Source organism: Oncorhynchus mykiss, chromosome 16, assembly GCF_013265735.2.
Source record: "Oncorhynchus mykiss isolate Arlee chromosome 16, USDA_OmykA_1.1, whole genome shotgun sequence".
Lineage (NCBI taxonomy): Eukaryota > Metazoa > Chordata > Actinopteri > Salmoniformes > Salmonidae > Oncorhynchus > Oncorhynchus mykiss.
In genome coordinates this window covers 42,409,273-42,431,389 of record NC_048580.1, presented here as the reverse complement: position 1 = coordinate 42,431,389, position 22,117 = coordinate 42,409,273, and the positions used below count along the sequence as shown (strand labels likewise).

General features: G+C 40.7%; 3 protein-coding genes across 6 annotated transcripts; all 3 read left to right on the top strand.

Annotated features, from left to right (window-relative positions):
- The first annotated feature begins 1,010 nt into the window (after window positions 1-1,010).
- LOC110492050 (calcium/calmodulin-dependent protein kinase type 1D) lies at window positions 1,011-11,175 on the top strand. 3 transcript variants are annotated; one of them, XM_021566023.2, is made up of 11 exons: window positions 1,011-1,188; window positions 3,423-3,531; window positions 7,019-7,144; window positions 7,278-7,352; window positions 7,731-7,993; window positions 8,202-8,277; window positions 8,650-8,841; window positions 9,106-9,193; window positions 9,544-9,860; window positions 10,020-10,129; window positions 10,274-11,175. In XM_021566023.2, the coding sequence occupies exons 2-10, from the start codon at window positions 3,446-3,448 to the stop codon at window positions 10,081-10,083; spliced, it is 1,287 nt and encodes a 428-aa protein (XP_021421698.1). In that variant the 5' UTR covers window positions 1,011-1,188; window positions 3,423-3,445; the 3' UTR covers window positions 10,084-10,129; window positions 10,274-11,175. The 3 variants fall into 3 exon arrangements, with proteins under 3 accessions (XP_021421698.1, XP_021421696.1, XP_021421697.1); XM_021566021.2 differs by lacking the exon at window positions 1,011-1,188 and adding an exon at window positions 1,564-1,766; XM_021566022.2 differs by lacking the exon at window positions 1,011-1,188 and adding an exon at window positions 2,232-2,544.
- A 3,622-nt stretch (window positions 11,176-14,797) lies between these two features.
- On the top strand, window positions 14,798-16,150 carry LOC110492049 (G0/G1 switch protein 2). The gene is made up of 2 exons (XM_021566020.2): window positions 14,798-14,956; window positions 15,204-16,150. The coding sequence occupies exon 2, from the start codon at window positions 15,219-15,221 to the stop codon at window positions 15,555-15,557; it is 339 nt and encodes a 112-aa protein (XP_021421695.1). The 5' UTR covers window positions 14,798-14,956; window positions 15,204-15,218; the 3' UTR covers window positions 15,558-16,150.
- Window positions 16,151-16,176: 26 nt separating this feature from the next.
- On the top strand, window positions 16,177-22,036 carry LOC110492048 (transcription initiation factor TFIID subunit 8). 2 transcript variants are annotated; one of them, XR_002468940.2, is made up of 9 exons: window positions 16,177-16,352; window positions 17,584-17,743; window positions 17,930-18,028; window positions 19,867-19,929; window positions 20,411-20,535; window positions 20,681-20,828; window positions 21,017-21,159; window positions 21,409-21,754; window positions 21,817-22,036. XR_002468940.2 is itself a non-coding variant. In XM_021566019.2 (8 exons), exons 1-8 carry the CDS (start codon window positions 16,305-16,307, stop codon window positions 21,547-21,549), a joined length of 927 nt encoding a protein of 308 aa, XP_021421694.1. In that variant the 5' UTR covers window positions 16,177-16,304; the 3' UTR covers window positions 21,550-22,019. The 2 variants fall into 2 exon arrangements, 1 of the variants encoding a protein (XP_021421694.1); XM_021566019.2 differs by having other exon boundaries at window positions 21,409-22,019.
- The last annotated feature ends 81 nt before the right edge of the window (window positions 22,037-22,117 follow it).

Here is a 22,117-nt window from a genome sequence, read left to right as displayed (position 1 = left end):
CAGACGTGTCCCCCTGCTTAAGCCAGTACATGTCCAGGCCCGTCTGAAGTTTGCTAGAGAGTATTTGGATGATCCAGAAGAAGATTGATAGAATGTCATATGGTCAGATGATACCAAAATATAACTTTTTGGTAAAAACTCAACTCGTCGTGTTTGGAGGACAAAGAATGCTGAGTTGCATCCAAAGAACACCATACCTACTGTGAAGCATGGGGGTGGAAACATCATACTTTGTGGCTGTTTTTCTGCAAAGGGACCAGGACGACTGATCCATGTAAAGGAAAGAATGAATGGGGCCATGTATCGTGAGATTTTGAGTGAAAACCTATCAGCAAGGGCATTGAAGATGAAACGTGGCTGGGTTTTTCAACATGACAATGATCCCAAACACACCGCCCGGGCAATGAAGGAGTGGCTTCCAGCCAAGGTCCTGGAGTGGCCTAGCCAGTCTCCAGATCTTAACCCCATAGAAAATCTTTGGAGGGAGTTGAAAGTCTGTGTTGCCCAGCAACAGCCCCAAAACATCACTGCTCTAGAGGAGATCTGCATGGAGGAATGGGCCAGAATACCAGCAACAGTGTGTGAAAACCTTGTGAAGACTTACAGAAAACGTTTGACCTCTGTTATATACCATTTTTTGTCAATGACAAAGTATTGAGAAAAACTTTTGTTATTGATCAAATACTTATTTTCCACCATAATTTGCAAATAAATGCATTAAAAATCCTACAATGTGATTTTCTGGATTTTTTTTCTCATTTTCTCATGTCTGTCATAGTTGAAGTGTACCTATGATGAAAATTACAGGCCTCTCTCATCTTAAGTGGGAGAACTTGCACAATTGGTGGCTGACTAAATACTTTTTTGCCCCACTGTAACCAATTTGACAAAAAATGGTCCCAGTATTTATTTTCAAATCTTTAAACAACAACATGACGTTAGAGCGAAAGAACATATAGTGATGACTATCACTGCACTGCTCAATGAATGAACCCCTGTGACATCTCGGCACCGGGCCCCTCCCTCCCCGAACCGTTAACGGGGATGGAACTGCGCGACCTAATCTCTGACCTGAAAAAAAACTAGTTATTTCCGTGGCTGTCGACACGGTAATCTGTCCAGTCCTCAACGAGGTTTTGGCAGGAGAGTCAGAGAAGAGCTACCTTGAGCACCTACAGTATCTCACTGGTAAGTCAAAGAGAAATTCGCTCTGCCAGGGTAGACTAAACTGCCTCCAGGGTAGGTCTATCTCGTTCATGGAGGTCGGTCTTTTAGTGCTTCTCGGTCTGAATTGAAGGATTGCCACCACGTCCTAGAATATAGCTGGTGGGTTTTCATATTAAAAAGGTAGTTTCAACATAATATTTTTTTGCCTAATGATAGACTATTCTGCGTGTGGATGACATTCAGATCAAAAAGACCCATAGACCTACAACTCAAGTTAAATACTGTATCTGTAAAAATATTTTTGAGATTGTATTACAATCAGAAAAGTGTAAAATAAGATGTTTTTAAACAGGCTAATTCGAGTGATTGCGCAGGTGATGCTGCAGCCAACTTGGTCCATCGAGCGGCTTTGAGTGCACAGAAAAAAAACACTGGATGTGAGACGTCCCAGCGAATGTCGGTCTTTAAATACAAAAGAACACTCAGTCCTCTCGCATTTTCCCACGGCGTTTTCTACCAGTGCTGTCCTTGCATTGGCCGGACTGCCTGCATCCCTAAAGGCAAAACTACCTGTGGCTTGAGTTGTTATAAACTTTCAGGTAAGGCAGTCCAGCTTTAAAAGACACCGTCTGAGAACTGTCTTTAAAGTTTAAACTTACCAAGAATTTAAAGTAGCCTAATGTGATGATCAATAGATTTACAACCTCCGTTTAGAGATTTTTTGTCTTATAGCAAGGATTGATACTAAGGATTTTATACTCTGCATTTATTTAATTCTGGGAAAAAATAGTCATTATATTGTATTCTGGAATTGTGTGTACCATAACAGATGTCTGAAGCTGCATATCTATCTTATGACATGGTATAATTCTATGTTTATGCTGAAACACTACTGTTCCATGGATGTACTGAACCTGCACTGATCTGGAAGTACTGATGTTGCTGCTTGTGCTGTATAATGCCCACATAATGACAACATATTGATGTGGGTAGACAGAGGACTTTACTTTAGTGTGATATCAGGGAGACAAAGGAACAAAAGCATGACAGGTGGCTGTGGGAGAGAGACTGAGAGGGACCAGACAGGGACATAGCTTAATCTTTTATCATAGTTGTTAGTAGCCAGAATTCTAGACATGAGAGGAGTGGAATAGTTATTCAACATTTTGGCTTTAGCATATACTTAAAAAAAAAAAAAAATCTTATGCTTGTCATGTGGCTACTGTATTACCTGACTGAGTGACAGATTTGACAGATAATTTGTCCGACAGTCTTAACAGGTTCAGAGAAGTTTTCATTTGTCTACTATGGTTTTGTCTATTTGGATATCAATGGAACCGACTTCCGAAGAAGATAGTTGGGAAGGAAATGTGAGAGGTAGTGATGTCAAATTTGCTTCCTACCTTCAAGATGGTTCCCTTTGTTTGTCTAGTTTCACATAGGAAAATCATCTTGCTTGTTTGTTACCATGTTCAGGAAATTGTTTTTCTTTGGTCTAACAGCTACACTTTATTTCCCAAGGGTTGTTTTACATGTAGAAATTGATTGTTAATTCTGTCAAGCGCTCTGAACATGTTCCATAAATGATTGAATCCTGTCCTTGGCTTGGTTTGCCTCTTAAACTGAGACTATTCCTGGCAAGGTCAGGGTCTACGGATCAGAAGTTTGTAATCTCTTATATAACGTAAACGAGGCAAAGCTACAGGGTAACTTGGCTGCATAAACTAGGCCTACCATAGCAGTAATCTTTCCCAAACAGTTTTGGTTGATCAGCCACGTTACCTAATTCTGAACAGCAAAAAATACATTTGTCAGCTAACCTCTGTAGATATTGCATCTACGGCTGGTTTGGATGTTTATCTCAGAGTAATAGAGAATAATGGAGGCTCAATGATTTTACCATTGTCTATGTCAATCATCTCTCAATCAGATAACTAATGATTTAGCAGCCTTGTTAGACAGACAGCGGTGTCAGACTGTCTGGCATTATGGTGTGCTGTACACGGGCCAATGGAATACAGATGTTTAACCTGTGTGGCTGCAGACAATGTGTTGATTTCTCATGACTCTGAGAAATGTCATAATCCAACAGGACATTGTGAGAGTGTATGGGTGTGGATACAGAAATTATTATTTTTGGGGTTTCGCAATAGCACTGCAGAACATATGCGAGTAGGAATCTAGGCAACATTATTATACTCGATTCTGAAAACTGGTGTTTAATGACATTCCTCTGTTTTTTCCCATTGTTACAGAAATCCCCTTTAAAGAAGCAGACATGGGTCGTAAAGAAGCCGAATTTGACTGGAAGAAGACCACTGACAACATTCAGGAGGTGTTTGACTTCATGGAGGTTCTTGGCTCGTAAGTACAGCCCACACCCACCTACCTACCAAAGGACCATTTTCCCTACCTCATTAGAACATGCATGTGACCTCATTGAGGAAAGGGAGAGTGACCCTCATGACTATCCACTGGCTGAGGTGCATATCATGCAGTAGGTTTGATTGGATTACCATGAGACCTGCTTTACAGGTGTTTTATAGGCAAGTCACTGTGGCAGTGCTGAGGGTATCAGTCCTAGACCTTTGGATGACATCTGATGGCTCATCAGATCATTTACAAAATGGCCAATAGAAGTAATCTATGGAGCCATCTTTTGCTTTATATTCATTCAGTTTCAAATTCAAAACTGGATTTTGATTGTCTTTGGTACAATCTTGACAAAATTCCACAAGAACTCTTCAAAGATTTTTTCCCCAGACGTTTTTGATGGCCTTGTAGAAAATGTGAGTTATTGTAACCAGTTGTGTAAAGTACATTACATAAAAATACTTTAAAGTACTACTTAAGTAGTTTTTTGGGGTATCTGTACTTTATTTTACTATTTATATTTGACTATTTTTACTTTTACTTCAATTTGTTTTTACTCCATACATTTTCCCTGACACCCAAAAGTACTTGTTACATTTCGAATGCTTAGTAGGACAGGAAGATGGTACAATTCACAAACTTATCAAGATAACATCCCTGGTTATCCCTACTGCCTCTGATCTGGCAGACTCACTAAACACAAATGTTTTGATTGTGAATTATGTCTGAGTGTTGGAGTGTGCCCTGGCTATTCATACACTTAAAAAACAAGAAAACTGTGCCGTCTGGTTTGCTTAATACAAGGAATGTGAAATTATTTTAGACTTTTACTTTTGATACTTACAGTAAGTATATTTTAGCAATTACATTTACTTTTGATACTTAATTATTATTTAAAAGCAAATACTTTTAGACTTTTACTCAAGTAGTATTTTACTGGGTGACTTTTACTTGTAGTTCTCTATTAAATTAACTTTTACTCAAGTATGACAGTTGGGTACTTTTCCCACCACTGACTGTAACTAAGTAATTTGAGTAAATGTAACTAACAGTTTCAAACGATTTAGATAGATTTTGCACCAGTCAAAATTGCCTCATTTTAGTGCGTCAACCACCATGACTTAATCCATGGGGTCAATCAAATGTTCTTGACTGAGCTGTCCGGTCTTACTGAAACAGTCATGTTGAGAGGCTTAGGAAGCGGTGGTGGTGGATAATGAATCTGGGGCTGGGCCAGAGGTAAATAAAGGTGTGTAGGCTACTGCTGCCTAGAGGTCTGACATCACTGTACTGTGGGAACACAGACTTGGCTGGACCGAGGATTGGATATGCAGATAAGAGAGGAAGCCATGTAAGACAAACAACATTTGTGTGAACATATGTTTTGGAGAACATCGCCTCTTAACTAAGAAGGGATGTTCTTTTGGAATTTTCCTGAATGGAATCTTGATGTTAAAGGAAAACATTTTTATGGCAGAATGAAGGCACGTTGACTTATTGTTGCATGATAAGTCATGTAGGTGTAACTTATACTCAGCAGAGACCTACTTCAAAAAGTGACAGATCACATCTGGGGAAAATATCACAAAACAGAAACGTATAACATAAGTAAAAAATGGGGAAAGCATAATACAAGAATAAAAGTAGCATTATTTTCTCAGAATTATACAACTCTCTTCTCTCAGGGCAGGGTGATAGCTTTGCCTAGTCAGGAGGGGTTAGCTTTGTTCTGCTGGTGTCAGGCTAAGGGTGATCAGGTGAAGGGCAGACTGACACTGATAATCTTTCTCTCAGATTGGAATAAGGATCAATGAGCAGAAAGAACAGGTAAACGGATGGAGAAAGCTTGGACAGGTGCTCTATAGATCCGATTACTGTACAGTGAAACACCTGTATGTAAACCAAGGCCCCGTGTTATCTCGTTTCCTCTCTATAGGCCTAATTTATTTAATTAGCATGCACACAGAGTGGTTTCTAGACTACGGTGTTTGACGATCAACATATCACCATAACAAATGAGCGCAGAGCAGTCCCTACTGTATTTCCTTCCTATGTTCCATCACAAGGATCTATCTCGGGAATTAGGGAGATCCATTGGATGAGGCTTTATGAAGCTGAAACCCACAGAACACAACAAAAACACAATCTAGTTCCCTGGCAATCTGACATACAGCACAGAGGCTTGCAGTCTGTCGTTACACACCCGTCTCTCATGTAGATATCATCGCTATCCTGATCGGTCCCTTTATCGTGGCTTATTTCAACAACTGATGATGTATTCTGTCTGTCTTTTGTGTTTTCAAACTGTACATGAGGAGACAACAAGCTGACAACGAGTCTGACAACAAGCTTACTAATAGCTGCCTTGCATACCAATTAATTTCCACGGATGCTGTTTGATTGATAATATCCCTTGTGGGTCATAAGGAGAATCATGGGGTTCTCTGGGAGAAGATGCTGCGTAGTTTGGGAGAACATAAAGACGTCAGCGGGTCTGACTTACGTCCTGGGGCCTACCTCTGTGCTCCATTTGAATTTAATGAGACAATGTGAGATAGTGTGAGACACAGCTGTCATAATAACTCTGCCTGCGTCCATGCTGTAAGACACGTTGGAACTTGGGACTGTCTGCTGCAGTTGAAGCAATCTCTGCTAATTATCTTTTGAATTAAGTTGGTTCAATCATTTGACCTTGCAGTGCTCTCATCTTGCATATGTGTTCCTTATACCTTCTTCAGTGGTGTAACCCAACAGAAAGGAGGCAGCACTTTTGCGATACAGTGTCTTCTGTCAGCCTCTCTCTCCAGGTTGTGTGTGATCCAATATATGATCTGGCCGCTGCTTGGGGTAGAGGTCTGTTTGTGATGGCTGCATATGCTCCCGTTTGTCCACACCTCAAGCCTGCCTGCCACAGTGTCTGTTGCGTAAGGGATAATCAGGCTCATCCCAGACAATGCTGAAGATAGCTCGGAAACTGTACAGAACACTTAATTGAGTGAGCCCTTAAGCCACTCAATCCCATCTTAGGCCTTAATAGGACCTTTTTCCACAGTATTCTGTTTTGACATCCTGCACCTCTCTCTGCTCTAAAATCAAAGGGTGCATGTAGGCCACCTGATACCCGAAGAACAATAGAAACCATCAACGTTGTATTGCAAACATTTATAACCTACTGCAGGTCCACGATAACTTTAGCCTACATCACAGCAAAATGTAGCAATTTTGATGAAATTACAGAAAAGGAGAAGATTAATGTCAGAAAATACATCTCAGGATCTCCTTTCACATCCAGTATCACCTCAGTTTTATAACATCACGCCCATGAGGGCCTGACTAACGGTGCCCTTCATATTTTCTTATGGAAAATGTCAATCCTCCTAATAGGGTAAATAAGCTGATTTCTCAGATCCTATGTAGTAATTGCACTATTATAATAATGGTACCAGCCCTTTGCCTATGTGTTGGTGTGTTCATCCAGGGGCGCGTTCTCCGAGGTGTTCATGGTGAAGGAGAGGAAGACAGGCAAGCTGTTTGCCATGAAGTGTGTGAAGAAGAAGCAGAAGAGTATTCAGAATCTGGAGAACGAGATTGCCGTGTTGAGAAAGTAGGAGTTCAAAAACGTTCAATTGTCATTCAGTCCCATTTCAAATTGGATGACTCTTCCATACAGCTACTGTGTGTTTCATTGTATTTTCCATCTCATATTCTAAACATGACCTATATCTTCTCACTCCCAGGATCAAACACGATAACGTCGTTGGGCTGGAGGATTTTTATGAAAGTCGTTCTCATTACTACCTTGTCATGCAACTGTAAGTTCTACATGTTTTACCTTCCATTACAGTAGAATGGAGAAAATATTCTGATAGTTATTTCCTATAAAACCCTTGTGTACGCACAAACTCCACAAATAATAGTTATTGCCCATTGATTTAATGACAGCCACAATGTTCTGCCTGTCTGAGTTTGGGATCAGACCGCAACTTAGCACTCAAGTCACACAGAGAAGCATCATGCTGAATGTTCTCAATGCTGAGCCTGAACATGAGCAGAAGCTCATGGATTGAAGAGCATATGTCATCCACAAATGTTAGGCTGAGCAATGTTTCCGACAATCACTTCATGGTTAAGGTTAGGTTGAGTCAGCTTTAAGGGCTCAAGGTTAATGGCTGTTGTTCTTCTACCGGTAGCGTTGCTGGGGGTGAGCTGTTTGACCGTATCCTGGACCGGGGGATGTACTCAGAGAAGGATGCTAGCAGGGTCATCCAACAGGTGCTCCAGGCTGTACAATACCTCCATCAGAATGGCATCGTACACCGTGACCTCAAGCCGGAGAACCTGCTGTATTACAGCCAGGATGAGAGCTCCAAGATCATGATCAGTGACTTTGGCCTGTCCAAGATGGAGGACAACGGTGTTATGTCCACAGCCTGCGGCACTCCAGGATATGTGGGTAAGGAAGGAGACGTTTGGCCTCTACGGATAATTAACTGTGTGTACGGGTGATACACTGGGTCAGAAGAACCACACTCAAACACATAAGGGAGACAACAAAGACATTACGAAACCTAATAGCCTGTCAAATACCATACAACACTAGTTGAGGAAAATGAACTGAACTTGGAGAATTGTTCTTACTTACTATGTTTCCCAACCTCCAGCCCCTGAAGTCTTGGCCCAGAAACCCTACAGCAAGGCAGTGGACTGCTGGTCTATTGGAGTCATCACCTATATCCTGTGAGTATTGCTCTCATTGATGACCTCCGGATATGTCAATATTGGACCAGGTCTATCTTGGAAAAGAGATGTTATCTCATTGAGAAAAACCTGTATAAATAAAGGTAAAATAAAATTTAAAAAACAGTCTACTGTAAGGTATAGTTGATTGCATGTAAAGACTATGTATCTGACCAGGCAAGAGTGCATTTTGGGTTTTCAAGCTTGTTAGTCTAATCAAGGGTTATCTTTAGCATGATGAAGTCATCGTCATGCTGTTACAGTGGTGGAGTTAAAGCTCCACCTTGTGGACATTTAACACAGAGACAAACACACACACTATCATTTCGTAAAGACACAAACTTACACAGCATTATTATTTGGTTTCTCTAGTCTCTGTGGATATCCCCCTTTCTATGAGGACACTGAGACGCGACTGTTCTCGAAGATCATGAAGGCACAGTACGAGTTTGACTCTCCCTTCTGGGATGACATCTCTGAATCAGCCAAAGATTTTATCCGCAACATGATGCAGAAGAACCCGAAGATGCGCTTCACCACAGAGCAGGCTCTCAGGCATCCCTGGTGAGTGTCATGATCAACAACATTATTGCTTCATCTATTTTTGTCTGTAACATCTACAACAACATATTCTCTGTGGTGTCCAGTGTGAGGTGTATTCAGGCTAGCCTGGAAACAGTTTCAGTTTCAATGACAGGAATGCCAGACTGAATTAGTGAGCTGAAACAAAGGTGAAATATAGCAGGATTTAGTCTAGATTACGAGACTAGATTCAGGCTAAAACCCGTCAGGAGATTACAATGTTCTTTTCGGTTGTCTCTCCTTCAGGATCATTGGAAATACTGCACGGAGCCAGGATATCTACCACTCTGTCAGTGTCCAGATCCAGAAGAACTTTGCCAAGACCAAGTGGAAGGTGAGCCTTCCTCCCATACCGCTCAGAAAGGGTTCTGGCTCTCTCCCCCATTTTAGACATAATCCCAGTGTGTTGTTTGTGTGTACGACACATCTGATCTCTTTCCTGATTTAAGGGCCAAGAAATACTGTAAACATCTATGTGTTATTCAACATCTATGTGTTATTCAACATCTCTGATTACTCATAATCAAGTCAATATCAAGACCACTATAAAAGATTCTATGCCCAAGCTTTTCCCAAATAAAACCACATCGCCTAACTCATGATGATGGCTGTCACCTTGGGGGCGCATGCAGTACTTTTCTCTTAGCATGTTTCTCATCAACTGTTGTCGGTGTGTCGTTACAGCAAGCCTTTAACGCCACCGTGGCCATCAATCACATGAAGAAGCTGCAGCTGGCCCACTCTGAGCTGGTGGTCAAGGCGCAGACCCTCAACATGCCCACCATCCAGGTTATCGACGTCTCCTCCCCCGCCAATTCCCACAACCCCCCGGATCCCGATAGGCTGGAACCCAAAGGGAACCAAATTACCCTACCAATCAGCTCCAGAGACACGAAGAGCCACCAGCCCTTAAAGATCAGCCAAAGCGAGCCGGCACACGCCCATACCCTCGCAGAGACGGGCAAATACGCCTACCACTCTGAGCCTGCGAACCTTAATACGTAAGGACTAACACAAACTCCCATATTTTCCTAAAAAGACGACTAGCCTCCATTCACTGTGCCTGAATGACCATTAAACAGTGGGGAATTTCCCCGATTTAGCCTTTGCGCCATCCACTGTAACTATCTGATGGATGACTTTGCGTCCCCTTGTTTTAGGTACAGGGCAACGGGCAACCGCAATGGCCAAGTTCTCCAGACTGGAGTGTGCTCTGTCATGTGAAGGATCTTTGGAAGGACTTCCACTTTGCGTGGAATTTTTTTACTAGGTAAATATTGAACTATTACACATTACTCTTTATTTTAGTGCTGTAACGAGGTTGCGTTATGGTAGTTTATTTCTTATTAGTAATAGATATAGATCATCTGAAGGTGGGATTGTGTTTGACTAAGTGTGTGTCCCTCCTCTCAAGGTCAGTCAGCTGACTTGGTCATGTCTGCTTCCTTCCTGTGGGCCAGTGGATTCTCAGGATGGCCAGTGAGATCCAGAATCCGCCGGGTTTCTGAAAATAATTCTGAACAGTGCCTAGAAACCTCCTTGAAAACATTCTGGACATACTGTACACCGACAGACGTTCACACACATACATGTATATAACAAGGTATTCCACGATGTCCAGAATCCCAGGGAGGAGGGGCACTATGCTCACTAGGGACTGGGTGATGTATGTATTATACCATGAAGAAACAATTATTCACATAAGAATTTTGTGTTATAACCCTTGAAGAAGGAGTTGATGTCAGGGAAAGGTTTGTTTGCGTCATGATGTGGTGATGCGATGTGGAGCAAAGTTTAAAGTTGAAAGACAGCTAAAGAAGAAATAGGACTACTGTGTACATGACTATAAGACTGACTTAAGTGGTTGTGCTGTTCCATGGTGTGGGGAGATGTTCGAAACAGAAGGCAGGTTTTGATGTGGAATATATGACCAACCAGGATTTTATCCCCATGTACATTGATGGGGGAAGTTGATGGGGAACATTGAGTAACTAAACGATAGTGTTATCCATGTGCTCACAGTCAACTCATTAACAGTGTAAATACCACTCTTAATGATTTGCCAACTCACCAGCACTCATATTAATGAAAGTTGAGATTGTAAATCTAATTTATCCTTGTGCTGAAGAGATTTGGATACTATTATTATGATTTTATTACTGTATTGATAATATTATGTCTCCTTTTAATACAAGGAGGTGAGTTGCTTCTGTCCCAAGCTCAGCGGAGCTTGCTGTTGGTGTTTTGTAAATATTCTAGATTGGGGTTTTTTCTCTGTAGCTTCATTGTAAATAAATAAAATACGTACACAAACAATCCTATGTCTTTGCTTTTTCCCCCCTCTCTCTACGCTCGGTCATGTGACGCAATTCAGTGACCTAGATTAGGGCTTCCAAACTTTTTTCCCCAGCACCCCTTATAAATCTGTTATTGAGATGGTCTATTTAATATAGGCTACCAGCTTGATTTAGTTTAATCTGAAGTCTCAGAATAGATCATACAGTATGGTCGGCTGAGCTGCAGGGGATAACACCAGGGGTTATTGATGAGACTGGATCAATGGCTTAGCCAGATAACTTCATATTATGAAACAAGTCTATAAAGAGGTGTACACGTTCTTATTGTTAAATTAGCTAAACCCACTCACTTGGCTAAACTATAATTAAGCAATATGGCCAATATACCATGGCTAAGGGCTGTTCTTATGAGCAATGCAGAGTGGCCATATACTGCAAACCCCCAAGGTGCCTTATTTCTATTATAAACTGGTTACCAACGTAATTAGAACAATAAGTTTGTTTTTTGTTATACCAGTGGTACACGGTCTGATATAACACGGCTTTCAGCCAATCAGCATTCAGGGCTCGAACCACCCAGTTTATAGTTACTAATTCATTTCACAGGGGCTACAAGTGAAGGAGAAAGTGGTACAGCAGCAATACAGGACACTTTTATTATCAGAAAGCACATATGAAAGATGTTATTTGTCCCTATTATAATGTCCACCAAGTCCCCCACTTTAAAAATGGGAGTTTGTGGTATATGGCCAATATACCACAGCTAAGGGCTGTCTCCAGGCACACCGCGTTGCTCATAAGAACAACCCTTAGCCATGGTATATTGGGAAAACTTGGCCAATATACCATGGCTAAGGGCTGTTCTTAAGAGCAACGCGGAGTGCCTGGAGACAGCCCTTAGCCGTGGTATTTTGACCATATACCACAAACCCCAAGGTGCCTTTGCGATGATAAACTGGTTACCAACGTAATTAGAACAATAAGTTTGTTTTTTGTTATACCAGTGGTATACGGTCTGATATAACACGGCTTTCAGCCAATCAGCATTCAGGGCTCGAACCACCCAGTTTATAATTAGTAATTCATTTCACAGGGGCTACAAGTGAAGGAGAAAGTGGTATAGCAGCAATACAGGACACTTTTAGTATCAGAAAACACATATGGAAGATGTTATTTGTCCCTACTACACTGTCCACCAAATCCCCCCTTTTAAAAATGCTCCTTTAAAGCAGCTAGCTAATGCAATGTGAAATGACTTTTTGCCTTTCCTCTCATGTGGTACAGATGAGAAGGTCCTCACACGAGTGCTACATGCAGCGTGTTAGCTTTCTTACCCACCCTTCCACCCCACCAACCACAAGATAGTTGACTTGGAGCACAGATAGCCGAGACAGATTGCCTATTCAGGCAAAAGAGCGTGGCACAGAACCTAGAAATATGGGGCAAAAGTCCCCAAACAGTATAGCAGTTTTCCTAAAGTAGCAAACATGCCAGTCCAAAGCCACAGCTTACTGAAACAGGGAGTCGGTGTAGTCGGTGTGGTTCTCACCTCACACGTAATGGTCTTCCTGAAAGTGTAATTGCAGCCATATTACGCACCATCACTTCAAGGAAGACTGCCACGGCCAAGAACCATAAAGAGGGGAAAGGTTGAGTCTACTTTGCAAATGGCATGAGAATACAGAACATGAGTGGGAATCCCAGGATTCCAGATGTGACAATGGAATTTTATAGTTGACTTTACAACCTTGGTCTGACTGGCAGTCACATTTTGAAGAATGTGAGTGAAACTGGAGTGTGAAAAGTAGCCTGTTTAACAGTCACCAAGGTCTGAAAATGTGAAACGTATTTTATTATTGCCATTTCAGTATTGCCGAAATGACAACACATGGCACTCTGTGACTAGTGACCAGATTATTTCACAACAGAACCAGACGACTGCCTTCCTCCTCTTGTCCTGCTTTGGGAAATCATGTCAAAGGGCATGGTGCTTCGCACGAGCGCGCACAAACACACACACACATACACACACACACACACACGCTTATCTAGAGCAACTTACAGGGGCAATTCTGGTTAAGTGCCTTGCTCAAGGGCACAGACAGATTTTTCACCTTGTCAGCTCAGGGATTCAAACCAACGACCTTTCGGTTACTGGCCAAACGCTCTTAACCGCTAGGCTACCTGTCACCCCACATCCAATTTAACTTCATCAATGTATCAACAATGTCAATATATACTGTAAATCCATTTGTTGTGGATACCCATAGGCTAAAGCACTGGAGGTCTAAGAGGCATTGGGACTTCCGTAAAGCTCTCAATACTACTTTGTTTGATTAGGAATGAACCTAACACTGCAGCTGGGGCATTCCAACCAATAAAGGGGTGGTACAGAGATAAATTGATTGAGGGGATAGTACTCTAACATTAAATAATTATCATTGGATACAGGTCAACCTCTCCTGATGGTGTTTAATGTACACAACACTGGACATAAACCGACCAACCACACAATGGTCAATGTTCAGCAACATGTGTATAGTGTTAGTCTTAGCTCTCTTTATTCTTCATTGTGGAGTTGTCAATTCCCTAATATAAAATAATAGTAGACACTTTGCAAAGACTCAGGAGAGAGAGTATTGGAAGTGGGTTCAGGTCGAGCATAGCTACCGCTGGTGTTTGTCTTACTGTTTCACAAAATTTTCATTCTTAGGATTAACTATCTGCCTAGTTCAACTTCAAAGTTTTGCAGGTAGATGAGACCCACAAAATGGGTCAGATTTTCACCTTTGACATAATGAGACTTTCTTTATTTGATGACACATCAGCAAACGTTGGACTTCATTGTAGAACTAACACTCATTGCACTGTTTAGAAGCAGCAAGATTGATGGGTTTCTGTAGTTGTATTACGTACCATCATAGACTACCACGCTGACTAGATGGTGGCTGATGAGTGATGAATGCTTTTTATGTTATAATACTGCAGTAATACAGTAGCCTATATAGCACTACTACACTTATTAAAGATACATTCCGGGATCCTAAGCACTTACAAATTTGTAACATATTGTACAAATTATAATTTGTAACATACCTACATTTCGTAGGATATGTTACATCCTGACATTTTTAGTTGTTATGCATTTCGTTCAATATGTTACAAATTACAATTCGTACAATATGTTACATATTGAACGAATTGGAATTTGTAACATACCATACGAATTGTATCCTAAGCACTTACAAATTTGTAACATATTGTACGAATTGTAATTTGTAACATATTGAACGAAATGCATAACAACTAAAAATGTCAGGACGTAACATATCCTACGAAATGGATGATGTACAATTTTCGGGGACCGTTTTGGCTCGTGAGCACGACTTTCAAAACAACTGGCTGAAATTATACAAAAGCTGTACAAAACCACACAATTTGTACCTCTGTTTCATGACTAAAACACATGTGACTCACGTGATATTACTTGCACAATATATTTTGGCAAGTTGGGTTTTTTTCAGTGACCTTGCCTTTGTACCGACTCTTGGCTGTTTCCAAAACAGCCCTGGATGCCATTATAGAGTGCATCAGATATTGAAGACATTGCCTCAAAGCAGTTGACTCCAACACTGCACTTCCTCAACACCCATCGTCATGAATATTCATAATTTGACACTTTGTGGGAGTTGATGTGGATCTCCTTGTGTATAAAACCCAGCACCTCTCATTGCATCTTTGCTTGGGGATGCTTGACTAAGACGAAATCTAAGGAAAGCATTTAACAGGTCCCTATACAGGTAAGTACATTTAAATATTTTCAGCTCTGTTCTGTGCAGTCTTCATTCAATCTTATTCAGAATTGAAGAGTGTAATCTACATTGTCTGAATATATTATCAGTGATATATTATTTAATACATTATGATTATCATAAAATGTACAGCGGTCAGTACTAATAATTACGCTAATTTGTTTTAGTTTAATTACCACATTTGCAGAGTCATTAAACAGCCTATTATGTATGACATTTCCTTTTCCCTCAATAGACTGAACTTAAGACAATGGAGACCATAAACGAAATCATTCCATTCGCTAAGGAGATGCTGAGCCAGAGGCCCAGTCGAGGCATGATGAAGGTGTACCTGCTGGGTTCTACCCTGGCATTTTTTGGAGTTGTCGGTGGGCTGGTGGAAACGGTCTGCATGCCATTTTGTGAACAGGAGCCATTAGATGAGGAAATGATCAAGCTGATCACAGAGGAGAAGAAGAGGCAAATGCTGGAGCCAGAGATAACCACTGTCGAGCCTGATGTTGTGGATGAGTTGCAAACAGAGATTGATGCTAAGAAGCCACTGGAAGGTCGTCAGAGGAGGGCGTCTATCAGGTCACCTGCCTGTTGAAGATGCACTGCAACAACATCTTATGTTACACACACTAATGAAACCAACACTCAGAACACAAAATGTGGTGAAATAAGCTGTCAACCAGGCAATCAAAAGAGATTGCACTTGGTGATTTTTGTCATGATAATTTGGCCATGTTTAGGGACCCCTTGACTTATTATTAATGAGAAGAGAAGAGGCTGAATGGATGGATGGACGAATGCAACAACAAGCTACAGTGATGACTGGCTGCTGGGCAGCAGAAGCTCTGTGACTGATTGAGAATTTGTATTTTCTTTTGGCTTCCTAATAAACCTATTTTAGGTTACCACTGGGTCATGAACTGGTTAATGTCAAACAGTGCTGTGAGTAGTCTACTGTAGCCTATCTAATTATTTATATAAACCCTAGATGACTGTTTTAAAGCCACTGCACAGGTCTTTTTGTACTCCATTGTAAAAAATATTTTGGAAGCTATAGAAATGCATTTATAAATGTGTATATTCGTTTTTGCTAAGTATATTCTATTACATACACATTGATGCATACATTTCAATTGTATTATGTGAACTGAACATAAAAACAAAAAAATAAAGACATTAATAAAAACATTTTCCTTAAATGAGTTTTTTTCTACCGGAAATGATGCCGTTTTGTTTTTCTGTCTGTCGTGTGCCTAGCAAGCTAGGCGAACACTTTTGTTGTCAGAAAGGTGTGACTTTGTGAAATAACGATTTGGGAGCAAATAAACAACCTACCGTGCAGATGGCGGACCCTGCGGTGATGGCGGGTGGATTCAGTGCTATAGTAGGGGTAAATAAGATTGTCATATGTAAGCTAACTTGGCTACAATGTTAGCCACCATAGCCATAACATAACGTTAGGTTAACTACAATGGTTGTAAATCGCCTGTCTGTCCAAATTAAACTAGCACATTAAAACACATTTTACCTCCTCAAATGACATCCATTAGCTAGCTACGTTTAAACGAATGTTTTTTTTAAAGGAAAGTCGGTTAAGAACAAATTCGTATTTACAATGGCGGCCTAGGAACAGTGGGTTAACTGCCTTGTTCAGGAGCAGAACGACAGATTTTTACCTTGTCAGCTCGGGGAGTCGATCTCACGTAAACTCGTACATCGCCTTGGTCCGTACAATTGCCCTTATTTTAGCGCCCCAAAAACGTAATAATTACAGATCAACTGTAATGTCAATAACATTGTAAAGCACAATTTCTCCCCTTTCCAACATAATCAATTACATGACCTAAACGCTGCCCGTTTCTGCATAATTCAAGCAGGCAATGAGGGTGGGGAAGCGAAACTAATGCGTGATAGTGAGGAGAGATGTTGTGTGGGAAAATTGCTTTTTTTCACTCGCCTCTAAAATGTAAATAAAACCCTAAAGAGTTTATATAATGTGCCATTACATACATATTTGAAGGTTTGTGTCGAATTTGAATCAGGTTTTTAGGGCGGTGCTAAAGTGATCTTATAAGTAAACAGCGGCTTTGAGAATGATGATCGCATGCAATGATGACGAAAAAAATGACGGTCGCTGTCCATTTCTTGTTTTTAAAGGATGATAGAAGTGCTACACCTGGTGGAGAGATATTGTAAGACAGAAATAGTTGCTTTATGCGTGCTGTACGTTACGACATGACACGTCAAGATGTAACGGAGGTCCGTTCTTTCAACTTTTCTCCAATACTATAGTCATTACCATGTCGATCAACGCTTGAATAGAAACCTAGTTCACACCCCCGATTTTGACGTCAACACACAGTCCCATTAGTTTTCTTTGTAGCCTCGTTTGAATGTTGCGGTTGCACACATTTGTACGGAATGGGGAGAGTTTACCTTTCGGTTACTCGCCCAACGCTCTAACCACTAGGCTACTTCCCACCCCCGTTGTTGACTTGCTGTTCACAATCACGTCATGCCATTTGCAAACTGGGGTCGTTAATCCTGTATAAGCGTGTAGGTAGCTAGTTGGCTAACCATGAGAGAAAGTGTTTTCACACGGACATCTGTATGTTTTACAGCGTTCCGGGTGTGGTAAGGCGACGTCCAGCCCGGCAGAGAATTACCAGCTTGCCCGGCGTCGCACCCTCCAAGTGGTAGTGAGCTCTCTGCTGACAGAGTGTGGATTCGAGAGCGCAGAGAAGGCCACCGTGGAATCACTGACTGAGATGATCCAGAGCTGTATGTAACCATTGTGTGTTGATGTTTTTGAAAATGTAATTCATACATGTTTTGGATTAAACTAATAACCCTTTGCTGGCTTGAATTAAACAACAAGCCATGTCAAGTGACTAGCCCTTCATGAAATCACCACAATTGTCTGTATTACTGACCTCTCATCTGTGTCTATTCCCTGTACTTTTTCAGACATATCTGAAGTAGGTCGTTGTGCCAAGGCATACTGTGAACACACAGCTCGAATCACGCCCACCCTCTCTGACGCTGTGGTCACACTCAATGAAATGGGTTAGTTTAACCTCAGGAAAATGCTAAATAATTACAGCTTGAATTAGAATTGGGCCGTATACTGTATTTTATGATATACCGGTATTGATGCAGGGACCAGTTTGGGTTTTTACTTTACCGGTATTTGAATGTTTGGTTTGTTAAACGTGATACGCCATGTGTAATCAATTTTTATAGTTTACTTCGCTACTTGAGTCATCTCTCTCCGTGCCACTTTCAACACAGACCTTGCCACGCCCGTCACTCAAGGAGCACATTTGATGTTCCTCAACCACGAGATACTTGTGTTCAGTCTGCATGGTCAATGCAGCACATGCAACAATGTTGATGACAATGCTGATTTAAATTTGCTTCTTAATATAAATCCACAAGCGTTCTATAATGACACTTAGTTTGTGTTTCTTACATCAGCAAACAGCTAGTTTGTCTTTTCTTAGCAAGTTGCCCTAAATCTTGTGAGACGCTAATTGTTAGCCGCTAATAAATGTACTGAGTAAGAGCAAACGTAGCTAGCTAATACAGCTTGATAATACCAGTGATGGTGTAGACCTAAATCAGCATGTTTGTGCAACAGTATCTTCTAAATCAAAGAGAAATATGCAAAGCAAGAATATGTTAGCTACATGAAGTAGCTAAGAGAAAACATTCAATGTAGCCAAAGCTTTTAGGGACCACTAGGAAACACTAAACACTTTAGTTCCTACCCTCTCACAATAACTCCTCCCTGGCATTTTAATTCGTTGTCATCTCCAAAAACAATATTCAAAGTCCCCACTTATATTCTAACTATAGAATTAGAAAAGTCATTCTATTTCCATGATTCCAACAGTTTTGCTCTAATTGGCCAGTCAAATCGCAATTGCAACATTTGGTTAAAAATAAGTCCTAGATTATTTGCCCATATCGTGCAGCCCTACGTGGCAGTGTGGACCTTATCTCAATTGAGCAGTGGTGTAAAGTACTTAAGTAAAGATACTTTCAAGTACTACTCAAGTAGTTTTTTTTTTTGGTATCTGTACTTTGCTTAATTTAAAAAAATGTTTTGACAACTTTTACTTTAATACATTCCTAAAGAGAGAAACTGTACTTTTTACTCCATGCATTTTCCCTGACACCTAAAAGTACTTGTTACATTTTGAATGCTTAGCAGGACAGGAAAATGGTCCGATTCACGCACTTGTCAAGAGAACATCCCTGGTCATCTACTGGCTCTGATCTGGGGGACTCACTAAACACGCATGCTTTGTTTGTAAATTATGTCTGAGTGTTGGAGTGTGCCCCTGGCTATTCGTAAATAAATAAAAACAAGAAAATGGTGCCATCTGGTTTGCTTAATATAAGGAATTTGAAATGATTTATACTTTTACTTTTGATACTTAAGCATATTTAAAACCAAATACTTTTAGACTTTTACTCAAGTAGTATTTTACTGGGGGACTTTCACTTTTACTTGAGTAATTTTCTATTAACGTATCTTTACTTTAACTCGTGTATGACAATAGGCTACTTTTTCCACCACTGCAATTGAGTGCAGGAAATACAGAAATGATAAGTGCTGAAATTTGTTTTGGTTGAATTGAACAGTATAAAACAATCAATGGAGAAAGACTCATTGAAATCACTTAATGTATGCGTTGCCACCCTAGGATCACTCACTACTCATAAAGCAAATGTAGAACTTGTATTATTCATAAACTAAAAATACCGTCATACTGTAAAAAAAAAAGTTTTAAATACCATGATATAATATTTGGGCCATATCGCCCAGCCCTAGCTTGAATATGAAATCTCTATTTAATTTGTCTTCATTAACTTATTTGTTTCATGTACCACCACAGGTTTCAATGTGGACACTCTGCCAGGGTATGCCAAGAGATCACAGAGGATGGTTATAACTGCTCGTGAGTCTTTACTGTTAGTAGACCCTCAAGAGGCTGGTATTTACCCTGCACCGAAGAGGCTGCTGCCCTATATACATAGACATGGAATCACTGACCACATTAATAATGGCACACTAGTCACTGTAATAATGTTTACATAGTGCTTTACTCATCTCATATGTATATACTGTATTCTATTCTACTGTATTTTAGTCAATGCCACTCCCAACATTGCTTCTCCTAATATTTATATTTCTTAATTCCATTATTTTAGATGTGTATTGTTGTGAATTGTTAGATACTACTGCACTTTTGGAGCTAGGAACACAAGCATTTCGCTACACCCGCAATAACATCTGCTAAATATGTGTATGTGACCAATAAAATTTGATTTAGACTACAACTGAGGACAAAACACAAGAACACTATAGAGAAAGCTAGTAACTGGTCTTAGAATGAAAGTAGAAAGATGCTTAACTGGCAATCTGTGTGTATTTTTCAGCTCCAGTGACGAATGCTCCTGTGATCCCAAAGGCCTTGATTGCTGGACAGAAACGCACTCATCCCTCCCACATCCCCAGCCACTTCCCGGAGTTCCCCGATCCTCACACTTACATCAAAACTCCAGTGAGTCAACCACACTTCTTACCGTTTTCCAAGCCAGAAACATACTTGACTTAGTATTTATATACTGACACTTTTCCGAGTGGTCTAGTGAAAAGATTTTTAAGATGAACAAATTGGTGAGTTTCCTCGGTTGTCTTTCTATCAGACGTTTCGGGAGCCTGTGTCAGATTATCAGGTGGTGCGAGAGAAGGCAGCTTCTCAGAGAAGAGATGTAGAGCGAGCACTCACACGCTTCATGGCCAAGACAGGAGAAACACAGAGCCTCTTCAAGGATGATGTCACTGCCTTCCCATGTGAGCGAGTGCTCGTTGTTGTTGTCAAGCATGATTCTCATTCATGCTGTTCAATTGAATAATCTGCACAAAAATGCTTCTAATATGGAACAGAAGTTCTGTTCCCGTTGATCTTATTTCCTACTAGAGAGAGTGTTGGGTACCTGTGTTTACATGGGTAATAATACTGATGCCTTTGTGGTTGCCAGTGATCGCAGAGCGGCCCAGCTCCATCCCGTACCTCAGTGCCCTGCTGCCCTCAGAACTGGAGCTGCAGACTCTGGAGGAGACTGACTCCTCTGAACAGGACGATCAGACCGACAGCGAGAACACGCCAGTCAACAACCTCAATGTGAGTCAGGGACATGGGCCAAAGGAAATATTCAACCTTGAGTCTTTATGATCTGCAGTGCAATGTGGTTTGGCCTATACAGAATGAACTTCAATAGAATAATCAAGGCCCTCCTAATGAGGGTGTTTACAAAGGCATTCATTGTTAAGAGCAAATCTATATTAAAATGTACCTGGTGTGTTGATTGCTACAAAAAAAACATTTGAAATTAAGTTTGTTTTCCTCATCTATGCCTTTAATCAAATTTAGGATGATCCTGGAGCTGATAAGGAGAATTCCGTGCTTCTTGCTGGGGGCGTGGTTCCCTCGGTGAAGGTCAGTGAAGAAAACATGATTGACAACCCATACTTGAGGCCAGTCAAGAAACCCAAAGTGAGGAGGAAGAAGTGAGAGTTTACTACACTTAGCTACTAATTTGGACTTCTGTCAGCCACAACGAAGAGTGAATTGTAAGAAGCAGTCAACAGCTCTGTGCTTCTGAGAAGTGGACCCACGTGGACATCTGAGGTCAGGGACTCCAACCTCTCAACTTCCTACATGGCAAATACTGCTCATTATGACACCCTTCACCAGTTACATTCATGAGAAAACAGACATTTGCTAAATTTAATATTTTTCAAATTTGTGGAATGGTTCTGTCGTGAAAGAAAATGTAACATTTGCTAAAATGTTATTTTTACCTATTTCCGAATTATGATTTCAGTCGTTTGTGAATAATGAACAGGACATAAAATGTTTTGATTTGTAATTTTAACATCAATTTACCCAAATGACACATTTTAGCCTATCGCCAAATATACACTGAACAAAAAAATAAACGCAACATGTAAAGTGTTGGTCCATTGTTTCATGATCTGAAATAAAACATGTCCCAGTTCTTCCATGGCCTGCATACTCACCAGAAATGTCACCCATTGAGCATGTTTGGGAGGCTCTGGATCGATGTGTACGGCAGCGT